Raw genomic sequence first — 23,120 nt, 5'->3', positions numbered from 1 at the left:
CAAAAGCTGGTTCTTTGAAAGGATAAATAAAATTGACAAACCATTAGCCAGACTCATCAAGAAACAAAGGGAGAAAAATCAAATCAATAAAATTAGAAATGAAAATGGAGAGATCACAACAGACAACACAGAAATACAAAGGATCATAAGAGACTACTATCAACAATTATATGCCAATAAAATGGACAACGTGGAAGAAATGGACAAATTCTTAGAAAAGTACAACTTTCCAAAACTGGACCAGGAAGAAATAGAAAATCTTAACAGACCCATCACAAGCACAGAAATTGAAACTGTAATCAAAAATCTTCCAGCAAACGAAAGCCCAGGTCCAGACGGCTTCACAGCTGAATTCTACCAAAAATTTAGAGAAGAGCTAACACCTATCCTGCTCAAACTCTTCCAGAAAATTGCAGAGGAAGGTAAACTTCCAAACTCACTCTATGAGGCCACCATCACCCTAATACCAAAACCTGACAAAGATCCCACAAAAAAAGAAAACTACAGGCCAATATCACTGATGAACATAGATGCAAAAATTCTTAACAAAATTCTAGCAATCAGAATCCAACAATACATTAAAAAGATCATACACCATGACCAAGTGGGCTTTATCCCAGGGATGCAAGGATTCTTCAATATCCGCAAATCAATCAATGTTATACACCACATTAACAAATTGAAAAACAAAAACCATATGATTATCTCAATAGATGCAGAGAAAGCCTTTGACAAAATTCAACATCCATTTATGATAAGAACTCTCCAGAAAGCAGGAATAGAAGGAACATACCTCAACATAATAAAAGCTATATATGACAAACCCACAACAAACATTATCCTCAATGGTGAAAAATTGAAAGCATTTCCTCTAAAGTCAGGAACAAGACAAGGGTGCCCACTTTCACCATTACTATTCAACATAGTTTTGGAAGTTTTGGCCACAGCACTCAGAGCAGAAAAAGAAGTAAAAGGAATCCAAATTGGAAAAGAAGAAGTAAAACTCTCACTGTTTGCAGATGACATGATCCTTTACATAGAAAACCCTAAAGACTCCACCAGAAAATTACTAGAACTAATCAATGATTATAGTAAAGTTGCAGGATATAAAATCAACACACAGAAATCCCTTGCATTCCTATACACTAATAATGAGAAAACTGAAAGAGAAATTAAGGAAACAATTCCATTCACCATTGCAATGGAAAGAATAAAATACTTAGGAATATATCTACCTAAAGAAACTAAAGACCTATATATAGAAAACTATAAAACACTGGTGAAAGAAATCAAAGAGGACACTAATAGATGGAGAAATATACCACGTTCATGGATTGGAAGAATCAATATAGTGAAAATGAGTATACTACCCAAAGCAATTTATAGATTCAATGCAATCCCTATCAAGCTACCAACGGTATTCTTCACAGAGCTAGAACAAATAATTTCACAATTTGTATGGAAATACAAAAAACCTCGAATAGCCAAAGCTATCTTGAGAAAGAAGAATGGAACTGGAGGAATCAACCTACCTGACTTCAGACTCTATTACAAAGCCACAGTTATCAAGACAGTATGGTACTGGCACAAAGACAGAAATATGGATCAATGGAACAAAATAGAAAGCCCAGAGATAAATCCACGCACATATGGACACCTTAACTTTGACAAAGGAGGCAAGAATATACAATGGATTAAAGACAATCTCTTTAACAAGTGGTGCTGGGAAAACTGGTCAACCACTTGTAAAAGAATGAAACTAGAACACTTTCTAACACCATACACAAAAATAAACTCAAAATGGATTAAAGATCTAAATGTAAGACCAGAAACTATAAAACTCCTAGAGAACATAGGCAAAACACTCTCCGACATACATCACAGCAGGATCCTCTATGACCCACCTCCCAGAATATTGGAAGTAAAAGCAAAAATAAACAAATGGGACCTAATTAAACTTAAAAGCTTCTGCACAACAAAGGAAACTATTAGCAAGGTGAAAAGGCAGCCTTCAGAATGGGAGAAAATAATAGCAAATGAAGCAACGGACAAACAACTAATCTCAAAAATATACAAGCAACTCCTACAGCTCAACTCCAGAAAAATAAATGACCCAATCAAAAAATGGGCCAAAGAACTAAATAGACATTTCTCCAAAGAAGACATACAGATGGCTAACAAACACATGAAAAGATGCTCAACATCACTCATTATCAGAGAAATGCAAATCAAAACCACTATGAGGTACCATTTCATGCCAGTCAGAATGGCTGTGATCCAAAAGTCTACAAGCAATAAATGCTGGAGAGGGTATGGAGAAAAGGGAACCCTCTTACACTGTTGGTGGGAATGCAAACTAGTACAGCCACTATGGAGAACAGTAAAAAACTTTAAAGTTTTTGTTTTTTTTTTTTAAAGTAAAAAAACCTTAAAAAACTGGAAATAGAACTGCCTTATGATCCAGCAATCCCACTGCTGGGCATACACACTGAGGAAACCAGAAGGGAAAGAGACACATGTACCCCAATGTTCATTGCAACACTGTTTATAATAGCCAGGACATGGAAGCAACCTAGATGTCCATCAGCAGATGAATGGATAAGAAAGCTGTGGTACATATACACAATGGAGTATTACTCAGCCATTAAAAAGAATACATTTGAATCATTTCTAATGAGATGGATAAAACTGGAACCTATTATACAGAGTGAAGTAAGCCAGAAAGAAAAACACCAATACAGTATACTAACACATATATATGGAATTTAGAAAGATGGTAACAATAACCCTGTATACGAGATAGCAAAAGAGACACTGATGTATAAATCAGTCTTATGGACTCTGTGGGAGAGGGAGAGGGTGGGGAGATTTGGGAGAATAGCATTGAAACATGTATAATATGTATGAAACGAGTCACCAGTCCAGGTTCGATGCACGGTACTGGATGCTTGGGGCTGGTGCACTGGGATGACCCAGAGGGAGGGTAGGGGAGGGAGGAGGGAGGTGGGTTCAGGATGGGGAACGCGGGTATACCTGTGGTGGATTCATTTCGATATTTGGCAAAACTAATACAATATTGTAAAGTTTAAAAATAAAATTAAGAGTCTTCTCCAACACCACAGTTCAAAAGCATCAATTCTTCCGCGCTCAGCCTTCTTCACAGTCCAACTCTCACATCCATACATGACCACAGGAAAAACCATCGCCTTGACTGGATGGACCTTTGTTGGCAAAGTAATATCTCTGCTTTTGAATATGCTATCTAGGTTTGTCATAACTTTCCTTCCAAGGAGTAAGCGTCTTAATTTCATGGCTGCAGTCACCATCTGCAGTGATTTGGGAGCCCCCCAAAAATAAAGTCTGACACTGTTTCCACTGTTTCCCCATTTATTTCCCGTGAAGTGATGGGACCGGATGCCACGATCTTCGTTTTCTGAATGTGGAGCTTTAAGCCAACTTTTTCACTCTCCTCTTTCACTTTCATCAAGAGGCTTTTTAGTTCCTCTTCACTTTCTGCTATAAGGGTGTCATCTGCATATCTGAGGTTATTGATATTTCTCAGGGCAATCTTGATTCCAGCTTGTGCTTCTTCCAGCCCAGTGTTTCTCATAATGTACTCTGCATAGAAGTTAAATAAGCAGGGTGACAATATACAGCCTTGACGGACTCCTTTTTACTATTTGGAACCAGTCTGTTGTTCCATGTGCAGTTCTAACTGTTACTTCCTGACCTTCATATAGGTTTCTCAAGAGGCTACTATACAACCCAGCAAACATGAGCCCTTTATCCCCACTGCTGTTCACCTATGTACACAAACTTTTTTCTGGCACATAAGGCACTTGAGATGAAAAAGTTAGCTTGAATAAATGTTGTTTCAATTTCACACTTAAAAAAAACAAAACAACAAAGCAACCACAAAAAAGTGATAGAACTTGGCCTAGTAGGTAATAGCAACAACAACAAAAAATTGTTGGAGATTTTATTTAGTGAACTCAAATACATCTCTGAAGGAGTTAACATAGAAAGAGTTACCCATGGGTGACAAAAGTTCTCTCCCTCCCAAAGAGCAAGGCGGAAAATTAAAATCTGTGCTATCTTATGACAGATCACAGATCTACTATGTGGCTTTTGCTAAGTTACTGTTTACTTATAAAATCAAGTAAGACAGCTTTTCAAACTCTTCTGTAAAAAGTCCTAGTACACTACTTATGCCTCAATGAAACTGAAGGATGTTGGAGAGAGTTTCAACCTCTTCAGCCATTCAGTTCCCCTTTCTGCAACCAAGGCTATTAATTTCTTCCGCTGCCTTCAAGAGACAGGAAGAAATATATACACTTTAAAAAGAATAATAAATCTTGCTCATACCAAATTTTAACATGCAGATGACACCACCCTTATGGCAGAAAGTGAAGAGGAACTAAAAAGCCTCTTGATGAAAGTGAAAGAGGAGTGAAAAAGTTGGCTTAAAGCTCAACATTCAGAAAACGAATATCATGGTATCTTGTCCCATCACTTCATGGGAAATAGATGGGGAAACAGTGGAAACAGTGTCAGACTTTATTTTGGGGGGCTCCAAAATCACTGCAGATGGTGACTGCAGCCATGAAATTAAAAGACACTTACTCCTTGGAAGGAAAGTTATGACCAACCTAGATAGCATATTAAAAAGCAGAGATATGGGGGTGGAGCCCGAGAGTCTGCATTTCTAACGAGCTCCCAGCCCGTGTGGGCTGCCCGGGTCCGCCCCGCGCTTCCCCTGGAGTCCAGAGGTTTGGCTGCGGGCCAGTCCGCAGCCTGTTTAAAAAAAAAAAAAAAGCAGAGATATTACTTTGCCAACAAAGGTCCGTCTAGTCAAGGCTATGGTTTTTCCAGTGGTCATGTAGGGATGTGAGAGTTGGACTGTGAAGAAAGCTGAGCGCCGAAGAATTGATGCTTTTGAACTGTGGTGTTGGAGAAGACTCTTGAGAGTCCCTTGGACTGCAAGGAGATCCAACCTGTCCATCCTAAGGGAAATCAGTCCTGGGTGTTCATTGGAAGGACTGATGCTGAAGCCGAAAATCCAATACTTTGGCCACCTCATGCGAAGAGTTGACTCACTGGAAAAGACCCTGATGCTGGGAGGGATTGGGGACAGGAGGAGAAGGGGACGACAGAGGATGAGATGGCTGGATGGCATCACCGACTCGATGGACGTGAGTTTGAGTGAACTCCGGGAGTTGGTGATGGACAGGGGGGCTTGGCGTGCTGCTATTCATGGGATCGCAAAGAGTCGGGCACGACTGAGCGACTGAACTGAACTGAACTGAAGCCTACTAACTTTTCATCCTAAGGCTGTGCTCCTGTAGCTCACAATGTAAAGGGTGAAAGAAATTAATCTCTTACGTGGCAAACGGTGACAAACAACACGAAGGAAATCTGCAGCGTTAGGGGCTCGTTCAGGGCTGCTTGCTGAGCCACAGAAGGGGATCAACCGGGCTCTGGGTCGTGACCGCCACGGCGTCGGGGGCCGGCAATGTACCTGCCTTGCTCCCGCTCCCTCCTGAGCATTTCTGTCATCGTCCTCCCACGATCTGAAACAGCAGGCTCTCAGCGAGCACGGCTCTGGAAGGGGCAGGACCGGAGGGATCGGCGGGCGACAACGGAAAGCCGAGAAAAGACGGTGAAGACCCACAACCCAGCAGCCAGACTCCAAGCGGCCCCTGAGCGCCCGCGCCCTTTAGTGACGTCAAGGAGCGCGACTCCCGCCCTGCCTCGCGCGGCGCCGTATCTGGGGCGCGCCCCTGAAAGTGGACGGGCTGAGACTCAGGCGCCGGCTGCGAGGTTTACCCTGCCTGGCGGCTTCCGCCTTTGTTTACTAGGTGGGGCGCTTTAAAACTGGTCACGTTTCTAATTCCCTGTCACTCGGGGACGCCAGGGACTGCCAGGTGGACTCCAAGGCCTGATTTTCCCTGTCTTCACAGAGAAGAGCGATGTTGCCTCCCAGTGCGGCCCCGGATCCTGGCAGGGCTAGCCGGTGCCTCTGGACTAGGCCTTGGTGTTCGTCGTCAGTTCCCTCCCTGACTGTGTGCTCTAGCTCCGTAGTCCGTGACTTCTTCCTGCTTGATTGCTGAACTGCAAGTGGCCACGTTACAAAAGGAAGAACTAAGTGTTTGCGAAAGCTGATGCCCCAGAAGGCACAGGGTAAGAGATCAGAGGTGTGGGCTGGACTTCGTGTGTGTATGAAAGCACCCCAGGTCCTGGCACTCGTCTCAGTCTCATCCTCCTCATCAGGCATGCGAGAGATTTGCAGTAGATGGTTTCTAAGAGACCAAATTGTCACCGTTTGGACCTACTGTATAGCACTTGGAACTCTGCTCAATGTTAGGAAGCACCTTGGATGGGAGGGGAGTTTGGGGGAGAATGGATGCATGCATGTGTGTGGCTGAGTCCATTAGCTGTTCACCTGAAACTGCCCCAACATTGTTTGCTGATCAGCTATACCCCAATACAAAAAGTTTTTTAAAAATAACAAATTCTCACCCTTTGCAGTTGCATAAATGACACAGCTAGGGCTGGCATGAACCTGGACAAACCCAGGCAGGATTGATTGCTGTGTTCTGTGGTAGTGACCCCACACTTCTCCCAGTGATTGAAGAGGGACCTCTAGAGTCACGCTGAAGGAACATATCCATCACTCCTCCAAAACTACTCGTGTCCCTTTGTTATCCCTTTTCTACAACCGTTGTCACGTTAGATTGGTTCTCTTACTGCTGATTGGTTTGCAGTTTCTAGAGTTGTGCGTAAATGGAATCAGACGGTCTGTACCCTTTGTCTTCTTTCAGCATAATTATTTTGAGATTGATATTGAAGAAGTAATCCCTTTTTATTGTCAGAGTGGATATATTTGTTTTATATCTGTAATTTGTTTTCCCAGTTACCTGTTGGTGGACGTTGAGGTTGCCTCCAGTTTGGGCTCTTACAAATAAAACTATGTGAAAGGCTCTGTGTGGACATGTGCATTCACTTTTCTTGGCTCCATATGGCATTAACAGGTGTGTATATTTTTAAGAAACTGCTGAGCTGTTTCTAAAGTGATTGTACAATTTCATATTCCACCAACAGTATTTGAGATGTCTGATGACTCCCCATTTTCATCAACATTTGACGTGATTAGTCTTCTCAGTCAGGGATTCTAATAGGTGTGTAAATCTCATTGTAGTTTTAATTTGCATTTCCCTAATGAAATAGTATTGAGCATCCTTTCATGTGCTTTGCCACTTCATATATTTTGAAGGTGAAGTTGGAGGGGAAAGCCAATAGGATTTGCAGGTAGATCAGATAAGTGATGTGAGAGAAGAGTCAAAAATATCTTCAACTCTGGTCAGTCCCTGAGTACTTCCTAATAGTTCTGTCCCTAACATGCACTGGCTGTTCCTGCAGACCGCCTTGCAAATTCCTAAATCACCCAACTTTGAAGAGTCTTCAGTGACATGTTCGTTTGGTACCCACAGCCTTTGCCTTTATTTTCACCCTTAGAAATCTAATTTTTTGTTTACTCATTGTCTCCTCTGTCAGCTGGTGAGCTTCTGGAGAAGATGGATGGTTGGATTGTCTCCAGATGACTAGCCCCTGGTGTAGCCTAGCCCAATCGTTTTGGCATATTTTCACAAACTCTAGTCTTCAAATTTGCATTTCAAAGTATGGGTGCTTTGCTTCAAGTTATCTGCATCAAGCTGTGTGATCATGGCAGCTTAACATCTGTGTGCCTCAATTTCCTCATCTTTAAAATGGGGACCTGTTGATTGACACCTGCTTCTCATAGTGATGAGTATTAAATGCAAAATGGATGCAAAGCCTTTACTATGTTGCCTGGCCCATGGTGTCTTCCCCAGTAAAATCTAGCTATTATTTTCTGACCTGAATATTTTGCCAGTCCTTTGCTAGAACTCAAATATAGATGCTTTGCAAATAGTTATCCATAAAATCTCAATAATTTGAAAAGTGGATGGGGAAATTTCACTGTTGAAGTCTGATTTGTTGAATCAGATAATTGAATTGCTTCCCTGCCTTGAAATGGGAAAGTCTCCCATTTCCAGTGCTGGTCCCGGACCTCTCATGCCTCTGGCCACCTGTTGCTGTGATCTACAGTGATACCCTTGGGGGTGAGGCAGAAGTATTTTTTTCTTTTTTAGCCATACCGCAAGGCTTTCGAGATCTTACCTTCCTGACCAGGGATTGAACGCTGATCCTTGGCCTTGAGAGCACAGAGTCCTATCCACTGGACATGGTCAGGGAATTCCACGAGCAGAAGTATCTGAAAAACATACTTTGTTTCGAAATCTCTTTTGATGGTCCTTATAAGACAATTCAAACTCTAACATTCCAAGTTCTCCCAATTCTCTTCTGTGCCTTCCTAACAACTCTCCAGCCCAAATGTTAGCTTTAATATTTCATTCATTCATTCAGTTAAGAATGTGTAAAAGCCCTAATGTGAGTACCTGCCAAGAGCCAAACATGGTCAACCTCCAAAGCTAAAAAAGTGAATGCAGGAACTTCCCCAGTGGCCAGTGGTTAAGACTGAGCTTCCGCTGCAGAGGGTGCACATTTGATCCCTGGTCCGGGAACTAAGATCTCACAGGCATGCTTTGCTGTGCAGCCAAAAAAAATGTGAATATAGGGTTGTCCCTGATCTTAGGAGAGCAGTAAAATCATGGGCAGAGGAAGTATGGGTGGGAGGACAAGGACGATAAGGAGGTGCTCCCTGGATAGTCCGTAGGATTGCAAAGAGTCCAACATGACTGAGGCAATTTAGCACACACATAGTAGATGGAGGGGAGATGCCTGGCAAAGGGACTGTGATCCTACTTACCATTTGTGACCCCGTGGACTGTAGCCTGCCAGGTTCCTCCATCCATGGAATTCTCCAGGCAAGAATACTGGAGTGAATTTTCAGAGGCTCTTTCTGACTCAGAGATCAAACCAGGTCTCCTGTACTGCAGGCAGATTCTTTACCATCTAAGCCACCAGGGAAGCCCACTTATCACTGACTTATTATCAATCAGTGTTTGATTTGTGTCTAGCCTGATGCTGCACCTGGAGCATTTGATAAGTAGATTTGATGCTGTCTTCCCAAGCAGGGGCAAGCTCTGGGTCTGGAGCCTGAGGTGGGGCAGATTGTGAAATGACCAAATGACTGAAGCCTCCCTGTCCAAAGAGGCATGTGCAGAAAAAGTTTCCTGATAGAGTGTAATCTGTATGTTATCAGTCCTGGGCCCAGGGACCACTCCCAGCTGTGGCTGCACCCAGGACACTCGGAGTCCTCTCTCCAGGGGTGTCTGTTGGCGTGATGATAACTGGAGAAGACACACTTGTTCAGATAACCAGATTCCATCTGGTACCAGAGTGACCTCCCTGCTCACTGACTCCAGGCTTCTTAGGCTCTGGTGTAGACAAAGAATGCCACCCGAGTCACTTCAGTAAACAAAGGATGTTGTGGCCCTCAGCCACTACAGCTGCCCCTGACAGTGTACCCTGAGAAGATTCAGGGTGGAGAAAAATAGGATACTGGCCCTAGATAGTTAAGGTGCAAATCAGGTGAATGATTTCAATACACCTAGACCCTGGGATCTTGCTGTACGTAGAAAAGTGCTAAATTCATTAACTTGAGATGTTTTCTTTAATTAGCAATAATCATTTGATGTTCTGACCCCTTGTTTTTATTTTTTGTTTTATAAAAACTCCTGTATAGGAAATTCCTTGGCAGTCCAGTGGTTAGAACTTGGCACTTTCACTGTCATGGCCCTGGTTCAATCCTTGGTGGAGAAATAAGATTCCACAAGCCACGAAGAGTAGCCAAAAACAAAAAGCGAACAATTTCTTGGCTCCTCCCTTACTTCTTCAGAACAGTCCCCTCGGAGCTATCTGAGAGGCTGTATGCCAGTCTTAAGTCCTCAGTAAGTCTGCTGAATAAAATGTGATTCTCGACTTTTAGGTTGTACATGTGTTTTTCATTCAGTAAATGTATTGGTCAACTGGCAACTGGAGACAGCTGCTTCCTATCTCTGGCATTGGGCAAATACCTTGCCCAGGGTGCCAGTGTTACAGCAGGTAGGTAAGTGCAGAGAAACGGGCCAGGGGCCAAGTGGCAGGAAATCGCGCAGCTTGTAAACAGTGGGGGTCCATGGACAGACAAGGAAAAGCAGGAACCTCCAGACTGACAGGAAACCACACATTTTAAATGATGTGTGTCCTGGAAGCAAAGAAGGGTGACTAAAGGCGGGAATCTCCTGGGTCAGAGTGTAACCTGTTGCTCATTAAGCTCGCATTACAATAAAATTAGCCTTATTAAGTTGACAGATACAATGTTCCCATCACGCACCAACGCCATGACTCTTCGGATCTAAGTTAGATAAGGACAAAAATCCCTCTTCCCCTTCGGAAAATGGAGCTGGGATGAAAATCCGGGAATATGACCCCCATACTCCTCCTTCCTCAGAGAGTCTTCCACCCTTTCATTTGTATCCCCCTCAGAGCCAGCTTGCCAGAGAAATCATGGCAGCACCTCCCCACCTGTCTGCCTGCTCTGGTTCTGAGGGAGTATTCTTGCTTAAATAAATTCTCACTTTACTTTCCTAATCTCCTTGCTTCCTTTCTAAATTCTCTTGAGACAAAGAACTTTAACCGAGAACACCAGGTTCTATCTTTTTCCTAAAATGAGACTAATTAGCCATGTGAGAGAATGTGCTGTGTGCAGTGCAGCTTCCTAGACCTGAAAGGACAAGCATGAGAGCAGCTGAAGAGTAATAATAATACAATAAGTAATGTAGAGCTTATCACATGCCAGGGATTGTTCTCAGAGGTTTACATATATCAATGTATTTAATCCTACAACCACCTCACAAAGTAGATAACCAGTGTAGTGATTAAGAGCATAGACTCTAGAACTAGACAGCCCAGGTTTGGCTTCCTGCTTTGCCATTTACTAGCAGTGTGACCTGGGGGAGGCCTGTGGGTCTGTCCCCATCTGCCAAAAGAAGAGACTGCTATTACTAGCTCATAGGAATAAATGAATTAAAATCCATTGTTGTTCAGTCGCTAAGTCACATCTGACTTTTGTGACCCCATGGACTGCAGCACACCAGGCTTCCCTGTCCTTCACCATCTCCCAGAGTTTACTCAAACTCATGTCCATTGATTTGGTAATGCCATTCAACCATCTCATTCTCTGTCGCCCCCTTCTCCTCCTGCCCTCAATCTTTCCCAGCATCAGGGTCTTTTCCAGTGAGTGGGCCAAAAGTATTGGAGCTTCGGCTTCAGCATCAGTCCTTCCAATTGAATATTCAGAGTTGATTTCCTTTAGAATTGACTGGTTTGAACTTGCTGTCCAAAGAGTCTTACAAAGTGGCTGAAGGTGAAAGTGAAAAGTCATTCAGTCATGCCCAACTCTTTGGGACACCATGGACTGCAAGTCCATGGAATTTTTCAGGCCAGAATACTGGAATGGGTAGCCTTTCCCTTCTCCAGGGGATCTTCCCAACTCAGGGATCAAACCCAGGTCTCCTGCATTGCAGGCAGATTCTTTACCAACTGAGCTGAGGGAAGCACAAACCAGTGGCTAGCACATAGTAAAGGCTGTCTAAGTTCTTGGTAAATATCAAGACCTGATAAAATACATCACTTTTATAGATGAGAAAACAGAGGCACAGAGAAGCTACTTTCCTGTGATTCCATAATTAGTAAGCACAGAGTTGGGAATCAAATCCTGGGCAGTGTGGCTTCAGAGCCTGGACTCTTAAATACTACGTGCTATTTCAAATCCTGAAAGATGATGCTGTGAAAGTGCTGCACTCAATATGCCAGCAAATTTGGAAAACTCAGCAGTGGCCACAGGACTGGAAAAGTCAGTTTTCATTCCAATCCCAAAGAAAGGCAATGCCAAAGAATGCTCAAACTACCACACAATTGCACTCATCTCACACGCTAGTAAAATAATGCTCAAAATTCTCCAAGCCAGGCTTCAGCAATATGTGAACCGTGAACTTTCTGATGTTCAAGCTGGTTTTAGAAAAGGCAGAGGAACCAGAGATCAAATTGCCAATATCTGCTGGATCATGGAAAAAGCAAGAGTTCCAGAAAAACATCTATTTCTGCTTTATTGACTATCCCAAAGCCTTTGACTGTGTGGATCACAATGAACTGTGGAAAATTCTGAAAGAGATGGGAATACCAGATCACCTGATCTGCCTCTTGAGAAATTTGTATGCAGGTCAGGAAGCAACAGTTAGAACTGGACATGGAACAACAGACTGGTTCCAAATTGGAAAAGGAGTACGTCAAGGCTGTATATTGTCACCCTGCTTATTTAAATTCTATGCCGAGTACATCATGAGAAATGCTGGACTGGAAGAAGCACAAGCTGGAATCAAGATTGCCCTGAGAAATATCAATAACCTCAGATATGCAGATGACACCACCCTTATGGCAGAAAGTGAAGAGGAACTAAAAAGCCTCTTGATGAAGGTGAAAGAGGAGAGTGAAAAAGTTGGCTTTAAACTCAACATTCAGAAAACAAAGATCATGGCATCTGGTCCCATGACTTCATGGGAAATAGATGGGGAAACAGTGTCAGAGTTTATTTTCTGGGGCTCCAAAGTCACTGCAGATGGTGACTGCAGCCATGAAATTAAAAGACGCTTATTCCTTGGAAGAAAAGTTATGACCAACCTAGATAGCATATTGAAAAGCAGACACATTACTTTGCCAACAAAGGTCCGTCCAGTCAAGGCTATGGTTTTTCCAGTGGTCATGTAGGGATGTGGGAGTTGGACTGTGAAGAAAGCTGAGTGCCGAAGAATTGATGCTTTTGAACTGTGGTGTTGGAGAAGACTCTTGAGAGTCCCTTGGACTGCAAGGAGATCCAACCAGTCCATTCTGAAGGAGATCAGCCCTGGGATTTCTTTGGGAGGAATGATGCTAAAGCTGAAACTCCAGTACTTGGCCACCTCATGCGAAGAGTGGACCCGTTGGAAAAGTCTCTGATGCTGGGAGGGATTGGGGGCAGGAGGAGAAGGGGACGACAGAGGATGAGATGGCTGGATGGCATCACTGACTCGATGGACGTGAGTCTCAGATAACTCCAGGAGTTGGTGATGGACAGGGAGGCCTGGCGTGCTGCGATACATGGGGTCGCAGAGAGTCGGACACGACTGAGCGACAGAACTGAAACTGAATTTAGTGCAACCGATGAATTCTGGGCCTTGGGGATACTGCTGTGAACTGAGGGGCCCCTTGGACTTTAGTAAGCCGATAGTTCAAATCAGGACGTGCATAAGTCAGCAAGTAGATTGTGGGCTGTGGGCTCTTAAGGATCAACAGGAACTAGTTCCGGTGGGAGAGGTGGGATGTGTATCCGCCCCAGCAACGGCCAGGAGGCTGAAGAGTTTCCTCTCGCTAGGGGCGGGGTGGTGATCTAGCAGAGTGCTGTAAACCTGATTGCAGAATATTTTACCCTGAGGGAGAGGACAGAGATTTTAAGTTCTGGAGAGGCAACATCAGGTTTGCTTTTTAGGAGGCTTGCTTTGGGCTGCCAGGAGTCCAGCTGAGGAGCTGGAGCCACTTGAGTTCGAGGCTGGAAAGGAAGAAGGGAGTGAGTTCCAAGTCTCAGCCCTGGCCTAGGTGTAGGTGAGGAGGCCGCTTTGGGGTGGGGTGGGGGGTGGGGGGTGTAGGGACACAGGAGCTGCTTGGACTAGCGCCGGGCTCTTTGCACAGGCAGTTTCACCCGGCCTCACTCTCCCACCCTTGCGGCTCATTCCCTTTTCTCAGTCTTTCCTCTTCCAGGCCTGCCCCAAGGCTCTTGGGGCCATTCCTCAGTCACCGGGTGGCGGGGTCAACGCCGCGCCCACTAAGCTCCCTGCCCTGGGAGCTTCGGGGCGGTGCCCTCGGGCTCGCAGGCCCCGCCCCGCGCAGGCCCCGCCCCGAGCACGGCCCTCCCGCTGGCCCCGCCCCCGCGCACCAGCCCGCCCGCGCGCCTGGCCCGGGCGGCGCCGACGCGCTTGGCGGGAGATAGAAAAGTGTTTCTGCGAGCGCCGGCGGCGGCCGCAGTCTCCGTGAGCAGCGGCCGGACCTGCGGTCACGCTGACGCCTCGCCACGCGGCCCCGGGGCCCGGAGCGGCCAGAGCAGCTCGCACGCTGACCCCGGCCCGGCTCCCGCTCCGGGCTCGGCCGGCGGGCGGGCGAGCGCGGCGCGGCCCGGGCCGGGGGGATGTCGCGGCGGACGCGCGGGTGAGCGGAGCCGGCCGGCGGAGGGCCCTTCCCCCCTCCCCAGGCGCCATCCTCCTCAGCCCTGACCCCTGCCCCCACCGCCACCCTCGCCGAGGCCCTTCCGAGCCCGGCCGGGCGCGGTTGGGGTCGGCGGAAAACTCAGGTGTCCCGGTGCGCGCGAAGCCGGGGGGCTCCCGGGAGCCCCTCACTTGGCACCCCCGGGCCTGCTGGGCCTCGAGCTGGGGCGGGCGGGTCTCCTGGGGCCCGGGCCAAGCCTTGTATGATGTCATTTTGTCTCCCGCCTAATTGCGGGGTGGGGGTGGGACGGTGGTGTCAGCTGGAAGGGCCTTTACCGGGGAGGGAGGCGACCCCTGGAGAAGAAAAATGATTTTCGGAGTCGCGGTGGGTGGGAGGCCAAAGCCTGGAAGACGCTTGTCTTTCGAACCTTTTGGGGGTCCGGTGGGCATTTCTTAGCGTTCGGGGAAGCACGGAGCACTCCCGGCTCTCTCCCCTGACCTAGGAGGGCTGCTGGGGCCGGGAGGGACTTTTTGGTCCCCCACCACCTGGGCTCGGGGCCTTAGGTCGGTCTCGCTCCGGAGACCTTCTTCCTGTTCTACATGCGGGGGTTGGGGCAGCTGGGGTTGAATGCTAGGGGAAGAGAGACTGATCTGTGGCAGCAACCCCTGGGGCGGAGGCAAGAACTGCAGTCTCCATTTTACTTATCCCCCCAGAGTGGCAGAGACAAGCCAGAAATCAGGTCTGTGGGTTCCATGTCCCTGTCTTACACCTGTTCCTTCAGTGTCTGAGTTCTAGGCTTTTCAACCAGTCTGGGAGTCACAGTACAGAACCACAAGGGGTTCTGACCTGTTCCCTCCTAGGATTCATGTATCCATCCCAGATAGCCTGAAATCCCGCTTCAGGTGGTGGTTGCCTTCACAGGCTTCTCAGCAAGGAAACATCTGATCCCGGGGCAGTCATCAGGCACAGGGTGTGTCTTCCTCAGGCCATGGTTTCTCAGGGCAACTCCAATTCCCAGGAGTTATTTTCTGGGCAGGCGCTGGTCAGGCCCTGAATTTCTGGTTCAGGAAGTGTTCACTCCAGGCAACAAACCCAAAGCCCCTGACAGCCCCCAGGTCTTCTACCATCTATGCCCTGGGGCTCAGTGGAGGAATCCCAGCTCCCAGTGAGGGATGGATTCTGCACCCTGGAACCCCACAGCATTCAGTTTAATTCATGGCCACTTGCTGTAACTCTCTTCTGCACCAGTGCCCTACTTCCTGCTCAGCTTCTGACTCACCCCAACTGGAGCAGAGCCCAGCACATGGAAGGGCATAGAAAGGGTGTGTGAGACCTCCACGTGGTTGCCACTACTGACTTAGCCTCTGCTTTTGCTGCTGGGATTATCAGATGAGGACCTGCAGGTGCAGGTTAACCCCTGTGAGCTTTGTGTGTGCGTGCTAAGTCACTTCAGTTGTGTCTGACTCTTTGCAACCTTATGGGCTGTAGCCTGCCAGATTCCTCTGTCCATGAGATTTTCCAGGCAAGAATACTAGAGTGGGTTGCCACGCCCTCCAGGGGATCTGCCTGACCCAGGGATTGAACCTGTGTCTTTTATGTCTCCTGCATTGGCAGGTGGGTTCTTTATTGCTAGTGCCACCAGGGAGCTCAGTTTTCACATCTATTAAATGGGAATAATGAGAATGCATGTGAAGTAGACAATCATTACCGTGATGGTGATATAAATATATTAAACCTCACGGAATTGTCCCAGCCGTCTGAAGTACTGTCCCCATTAAATAGAGTATTGGAGCTCCAGAGAGTGTTCACACAGAAATCACTTTGTCCTTGAAGGAACATTTGCTGAGCTTCTGTTAGAAGCTGGATGTCAGAGAACCAAAGATAGTTTCTGTTAGAACAGAGGCCAGGGTCAGTTGATGTTAAAGCCAGCTTCTTTCTGTTATTAGTATCTTGAAGCATTTTTCCCTCCTGTTTTGAGATGGTGGAGTACTCCATGGATTGGGTTGGGAATGATGAGACAAGGTTGAATTCCAGCTCCCGTGACTGGTGTTGCTGGGTTTAGATAGCATCTGTCCCTTCCTTACCTCATTCTAAAAGTTGACTTATGTTAGCATTCTCTGATCAACTAAGAGGCAGCAGCTTTGCATGTTTATTAGTCATTCATTCCAAATCTGGCCATTTCCAGAGCAAACATTTCTTAAGGCATTTTGGTGCCATCCTCCAAAGGCAGATACAGAGGTGGAGGTGACCTCTGTCCCGGTTGTCAAGGAGATATGCATTTGCAACCTAAGGGCCTCTGTTATGAGACAGGAGGATTTCCAAGGTGCTATAGGGAATGTGGGAATGACTAGGGAGATGCTGAGAAGGGGAAAGGAGTGTGGCTGCAGAGGACGTCCTCTTTCTTCTTTTGATACCTGACCTGTGCTTGGAGACTCAGACTTTTCCTACGTAAAAATGCATGAATGAGGAATATCCCTGACAGGTCCACCTGAGTTGGGAGGGTGCTCCAGTGAGTCCCCGACATCCCTGGGTGTGGATAGCGTCATCTTCATTTTTGTTAACATTAAACCATGCAAATAGGAAGATTTTGGAGTGACTTGGAAAATTACTTATTAGAAAATAAAAACATTGAGAATTCAAAGTTGCTTGTACTCTGATTTTTTTGCTCCATAAATTAGGCCTGTGTGAAGGCAAGGATTGAGAAGGGGTATGCAAAAATGCACATAGTTACTGAGGTAATATATTTTCTTTTTTAATATATATTTATTTGGCTATCCTGGGTCTTGGTTGTGGCACGCGGAATCTCTAGGAACTCTCACTTGGAGTATGTGAGATCTAGTTCCCTGACCAGGGCTCCAACCAGACTCACTGCATTGGGAACATGGAGCCTTAGCCACTGGACAACCAAGGAAGTTCCTGAAATAATGTATTTTAAATGGTTTTCTCAGATAACCAGTCTTTCTTAAAATCCTGGTGCGTAATGATTACATACATCTTTGGCTTTAATCCTTAAAATACCCATGCAAGTTAAAGTTTTGTTACTGAAAAGGAAACATGAAATGGGTATCTGGTGTTGAATATCCTAATATTCTTGGTGAAATCTTTTTTCTTGTAGCTTTTGAAGTCATAAGGGTGTTAGTGAAAAGACAAGAATAAAGAAAAAAATAGACCATAACTCTATTTCTTCTTTTAATATTTATTTTAATTTATTTCCTTGGCTGTGGTTGGTCTTAGTTGCCACATGTGGGATTTAGTTCCCGGACAAGGGACCGAACCTGGGCCCCCTGCATTGGGAGCTCAGAATCTTAGACACTGGACCACCAGGGAAATCCCTGTAACCCCATTTCATCAAAAACTTTTTAGAAAGGGGGAGGGTGGAAGTACCTACATTTGTGCCTACAGTAGAAGCCCGCTTCCCTGAAACCTTTCCCTCGAGGTCACTGGCCTCTGTTCACACTGTCCATCCATCGGGTGGCAGCCCTTAGAGACGCATGTCCTTGACCTTTGGCTTTTTTCCCTGCAGTGAGGAGCTGGATGAGCTGCACTACCAGGACACAGATTCAGACGTGCCAGAGCAGAGAGACAGCAAGTGCAAGGTCAAATGGACCCAGGAGGAGGTGAGTGACACTGAGGGGCAGTTGCGGGGGATGGAAGTGATGGCAGTGTGGGGCGGGGGGCAGACAGAACTGAACCTGGGGTGTGTCTGCCCCGACCAGTATGATGAAGGGGAGGCGCTGTTGAACAAGCCAGTGGGCCCTCTGTTTCTCTCTGATGCTTCTTAGAGCATTCCTGGACCCTGTCAGTATTGAGGACTCTGGGAGGGATGTGTCTCTGGGAAGCTGGTGTGTTCTGTATCCTGAACTTTAATTGTGCTGCTTGTCCTGTAACTGCTGGGAGGTTTAGCCAAATCTGCCAACCCCTACTTTATTATCATTTAAAAAAATAATAAATGTATTGTGTCTGTAATACCGAGCTCTGAATTGATTTTCTTTTTATTCTTTAATAGTGTTTATGGAGTGTGTATGTGTGTGTGTGTGTGTATATATATATATATGTAGTCAAATGCACCTTTTAAAAGTGGACAGTTCCATCACTTCTAATAAGTGTGTGTTACTTACATAAGTGCCATCTTGATTATCCCTGGAAGTTCCCTTTGTGGTTCATCTTTCCCAGCTCCGGGCAGTGGCCCATCCAGTCAGTGTCTCTGTTTGATCTTTTTGCCTGCTCTCTACTGTAAATGAATTCATAGAGCTATACTCCTTTTCTTTCTGGCTTCTTTTGTTCCACGTAATGTTGCATGATTCAGTACTTTGTTCATTTTTTCTTGCTGAATAGTATTCCATTGTTTGGATAGACCATGGTATGTTTCACTTGTTGGTGGGCATTTTCGCTGTTTACAGAATTCGCCTATTGTGGCTCGAGCTGCTGTGAACATTCTTGCCTAAGCATTTTTGAGGATTATGTTTCATTTCTCTAGGCGGGATGCTTAGGGATGCTCATGGGGTAGGTATATGTTTAGTTTTATAGACTGTCAGGTCTTTTTGTAACTTGACTGTACCATGTCAAACGCCTATTGGCCTTATCTTTTTATTCTACCTCTGTTTGCCTAGATGTGTTTAGTTGTGAGTCTCTCCCCCCCAACCCCCTCTTAACTTACTGTTTGAGTTATGAAACACTCTTAAATCATAAAAGATGTTTCTTTACAGGAGTGCTAGGCCAGCCTTTTCTGTTCATCCCACTGTAAACCAGGGACTATATTCTGCTCTTGTGGTCTTAGGAGACCAGACAAGATGGGGTCCCTACCCCAGAGCATCTCTCTGCCTGGGATGGAGAAATAAGACCACGCAAGTCCTGTGGACATGCTGTGGCCATCATGGTGCTGGCAGGACCGATGTTCTTTATGCCCACCATGGTGTCTCCTGTCTTACACTAAGCCTCCTGGACCTAAGAGGTGCCAGTCATTGTCTTAAATGCCTTTAGAAGTTGAGTTTACTGTTGTCTGAGTGGTTAAGGAACGTTTCATGGGTGAGGATTTGGAAATTCAGTGATCAGGGAAATATGCAAAGTGGTGGGTGAGTCAGAACAGGAAAGGGGTTGTAGGTGGGAAAAGGCAAGTAGAAGGGCCCTGGTGTGCCTGGAGGGAAGGGTCCTTGAAGAGTTTCTGAAAAGGTTGATTTAGACGGAAAGATGGAACAGGGTCCAAGCAGGAAGGCCTTGAAGGTTGGGCTCAGAGACAGGCTTGCTCAGCTGGCAGAGAGGATCCAGTGACGATTTTTAAAGCAGATGAATGATGTGACCATAGCCCGGCTTCAGGGAGCTGGTCTACTGGATGTGGGGTGGATAAGAGATCTGGAGGCAGCCTGAGGCTGAGCAAGCAGGGAAAGGCGCTGAGTCGTTCAGATAGAAGATGGTTGTGGCGGGACGAGGGCAGTGCAGGTAGGAGTCGACAGGTGGAGGGGCCCATGGGGTCCAGGAGGACTTGGAGAGGGGGGGAATTGTCCACCCTGGTTGTCCGGGAGGATGGTGGTGCTGCAGATGGACCCAGGGGACATGGGCAGAAGGCAGGGGTTGGCCTGACCAGATGGGATGGGCAGCAAAAGAGGGCATGGTGTCCGGAGCTGACTGTGTGGACGTGGACTGGCCCTGCAATAGGATTTATGGGGCCTTTGTCCAGCTGGTACTGGGTGGTGGCCAAGCTGCAGTTGAGGGTCTGGATGTCTGGTGGCCTTTTTTTTTTTCCTGCCCAGGAGAGAGAGAGTGAAAAAACACCTAATGTTAAACCATTGTAACTGTTTTTAAGTGTATGTTGAGTACATGAAGTGTATTCTCACTGTGCAGCAGATCTTTGGAACTGTCATCTTGCAAAAAAAAACGCTGAATCATGAAACACTAATTTTCCCCATCCCCTCCCCCCAGCCCTTGGCAACCACCTTGTTTGACTTGCTGCTTTTGGTTTCTTTTTTTGTTTGGCTGCACTGGTCTTCGCTGTAGCACTTGGGGTCAGTTTTTAGGTGCCACATGCAGGATCATTAGTGGCAGCATTTGGAATCTAGTTTCCTGATCAGGGATTGAACTCAGGCCCCCTGCATCGGGAGCACAAAGTCTTAGCCACTGGACCACCAGAGAAGTCCTGGTTTTTATTTTTGACTACTTTCGATTCTTCATATGAGTGGGCTTAGACTGTCTTTGTCCTTTTGTGTCTGGCTTATTTTGCTTAGCATAATGTCCTCAAGGTTCATCCATGTTGTAGCTTGTAACAGAATTTCCTTGTTTTGAGGCTGAATAATATTCCACTGTATGGATAATACTACGTTTTATTTATATATATAAAGTTTTAAAAAATAACTTTGAGGGATTCCCTGGCCATCTAGTGGTTAGGACCCCAAGCTTTCAATGTGAGGGCCTTGCTCGGTTCAATCCCTGATCGGGGAACTGAGAACCTACAAGTTGCAGGGGGTAAAAACGGTCGGTTTGCTGGAGGAATATTTTACACACAATCAGATACAACTGTTGACGTACCATCCAGTGAGTTTCAGTGGATGTGCTGCCGGGAAACTCGGAGCACACCACCCTGCAGGGCGCTTCCATCGCCCCAGGCGTCTCTTGCTCCCTGCTGCTCTTTTCTCCCACCCCCCAACCAACCTTGACCACGGACACCACCGACGATCTTTTTGTCCCTATAGCTTAGTTTACCTTTTCTAGAAGTTCCTCTGCACAGAATTAAGCAATGTGTACTCTTCTTATGTCTGACTTCTTTCTCTCATCCTAATGATACTGTGATTTTAATGTTGTTGCGTGAATCAATAGTTTATATTCAAGAGAACGAGTTTATGTTCAGGAGAATATTCTAACAAATACTGTTTTTCCCTTCCAAGTGCCCACGTTTCCCTGTCTCCAGGGCTGGGTCACTGTGGCCTGGATGCCTGTAATGGCCTCCTATCCTCCCTTCTGCCCTCCTGCAGCCCTTTCTCCTGCAGCCACCAAAGTGAAGTTCACAACAAGCACGTTGGACTGTGACCACCTGTCAGTGGTGATGCTTCAGTGCATCGGTGGCTTTGCATGATGCAGAGGCCCGAGTCAACCCTGCGCGTGGTCTGGTCCCCGCCGCCCCCACCCCCAAATCCTCTTGCCTCCTTCTCTCCTGCTTCCTGCAGCCTAGCCTCACTAGAGTTCCTTGGAGCCTGTCCCTTGGATCCCCCATAGGCCTCACTGTCCATTTCTCCGTCCGTGCAGCACAGAGTGGCCCTCCTTTTGTTTGCAGGAGCCTTTGATTAGCGGGTGCTTCCCTCTAGACTTTAAGTCCCCAAAAGTTGAGCAGCTCTGATGCTGGCATACCTGGTGCGTAGTTAGATGATCACTTCGTAACATGACTGGATGAAGGAGGCTGCTCCCTTTGTTGGAGGGAGGGTGGGTCTCGGTCCAGAGCAGCCACCTTCTGCACACGTGTGAGCTGAGCCCTCTGTCTTCCTGGCTTTGGCAGGACGAGCAGCTGAGGGCCCTGGTGAAGCAGTTTGGACAGCAAGACTGGAAGTTCCTGGCCAGCCACTTTCCCGTGAGTGCAGCCCCTCTGCCGCCCGCTCCCCCAGACGGGGGGCCTGGGAGGAGAGACTTGGTATCAGGGAGAAGAAAGGCGAATTCCTTACCAAGCACCCCCCCAGCTCTCCCAACAAAACAACCTTCCAGCCTCCTGAGGCCCTTTCTACCCAAACTGAAATCAGGGGCACCCTGATGTAAGTGTCCCCACGTGGCAGCCTCTGGGTGCCTGGGGGCCTTAGGCTCCATGATCATGCGTCACATCAGTGGCATATTTGCATTTCTTCCTGCAAGTCATTGACGAGTTGCTGCTCGATTTCTCAACCATGAAACTGAACCTGAGAGGAAACGATACTTGAGCAGGCTTCATGGTGAGGCCCCCGCAGAGCTGACCGGAGCCACCCTGTCCAGCATCTAGAGCCTCCTGGTGATGCGGGTCCCCCTAGGGTCCCCCACCCCCAGCTCTGCAGGTGGCCGACAGGGAGGGGATGTGTCAGGAGGTGCTGTTGGCTTTCATGGCTCATCGGGCAGCTCGGGGACCAGGAGTGAATGGCCGCATTCCTCACTCCCTGTCCTCTACAGGGTCTGAAACCTTCAGGGAAGTAGCCCCTCTCGGAAGCAAGCGAGAATCCCTGATGTAGCCCGCAGGCTGGCACAGGGCGGTTGTGTGCAGTGGCCCTGCACAGGGTTCTGAGTTTGCCTGCTTCCATCCAGGCCCGCTTGTAGCAAAGGGAAGCACAGTGTCCTGGCCCGTGGGTGTGTAGTGTGTGGTGGTTCTGGGAACGAGGCAGGGCCGTAGGCCAGGAGTTCTCAAGGAAGCCTGTCCTCTTCCCAGAACCGCACTGACCAGCAGTGCCAGTACCGGTGGCTGAGGGTCTTGAATCCAGACCTCGTCAAAGGGCCATGGACCAAAGAGGAGGACCAGAAGGTAACGCCTGGGCCTGGGCCTGCTGCACCGTGGCATTCACGCACCCTGGGGAAGGGGTCAGGGGACATCCCACTGGTGGGTGCTAGGGTGGGAAACGGGGTGGAGAGGATCCCGCTGGCCTCACGGCGTCTTTACCTCAAGGTCATCGAGCTGGTCAAGAAGTACGGCACGAAGCAGTGGACGCTGATTGCCAAGCACCTGAAGGGCCGGCTGGGCAAGCAGTGCCGTGAGCGCTGGCACAACCACCTCAACCCCGAGGTGAAGAAGTCCTGTTGGACGGAGGAGGAGGACCGCATCATCTGCGAGGCCCACAAGGTGCTGGGCAATCGCTGGGCCGAGATTGCCAAGATGCTGCCGGGGAGGTGAGCCGCCCGCTGGGGCCGGGGCCGGGGCCGGTCAGGGC

General features: G+C 47.3%; 1 protein-coding gene across 2 annotated transcripts in view; it reads left to right on the top strand.

Moving 5' to 3' along the window:
• Positions 1-4,747: 4,747 nt before the first annotated feature.
• MYBL2 (MYB proto-oncogene like 2) overlaps positions 4,748-23,120 on the top strand; it is a 35,787-nt gene continuing 17,414 nt past the window's right edge. Inside the window, exons 1-6 of one of the 2 annotated variants that reach the window (XM_086331718.1) lie at positions 4,748-5,858; positions 5,961-6,180; positions 17,780-17,873; positions 21,737-21,808; positions 22,625-22,717; positions 22,859-23,079. In XM_086331718.1, coding sequence (XP_086187844.1) covers positions 23,066-23,079 — 14 coding nt within the window. In that variant the 5' untranslated portion in view covers positions 4,748-5,858; positions 5,961-6,180; positions 17,780-17,873; ... (1 more) ...; positions 22,625-22,717; positions 22,859-23,065. Of the gene's footprint in view, positions 5,859-5,960; positions 6,181-13,984; positions 14,260-17,779; positions 17,874-21,736; positions 21,809-22,624; positions 22,718-22,858; positions 23,080-23,120 lie in introns of those variants that run through there. The other variant, XM_086331717.1, reaches the window with a different exon arrangement.

The sequence above is a fragment of the Bos grunniens genome, chromosome 13 (assembly GCF_055505025.1).
Source record: "Bos grunniens cultivar Pamir isolate PY7600 chromosome 13, Bosgru_T2T1.0, whole genome shotgun sequence".
NCBI lineage: Eukaryota > Metazoa > Chordata > Mammalia > Artiodactyla > Bovidae > Bos > Bos grunniens.
This window is presented reverse-complemented; position numbering and strand designations above follow the sequence as displayed.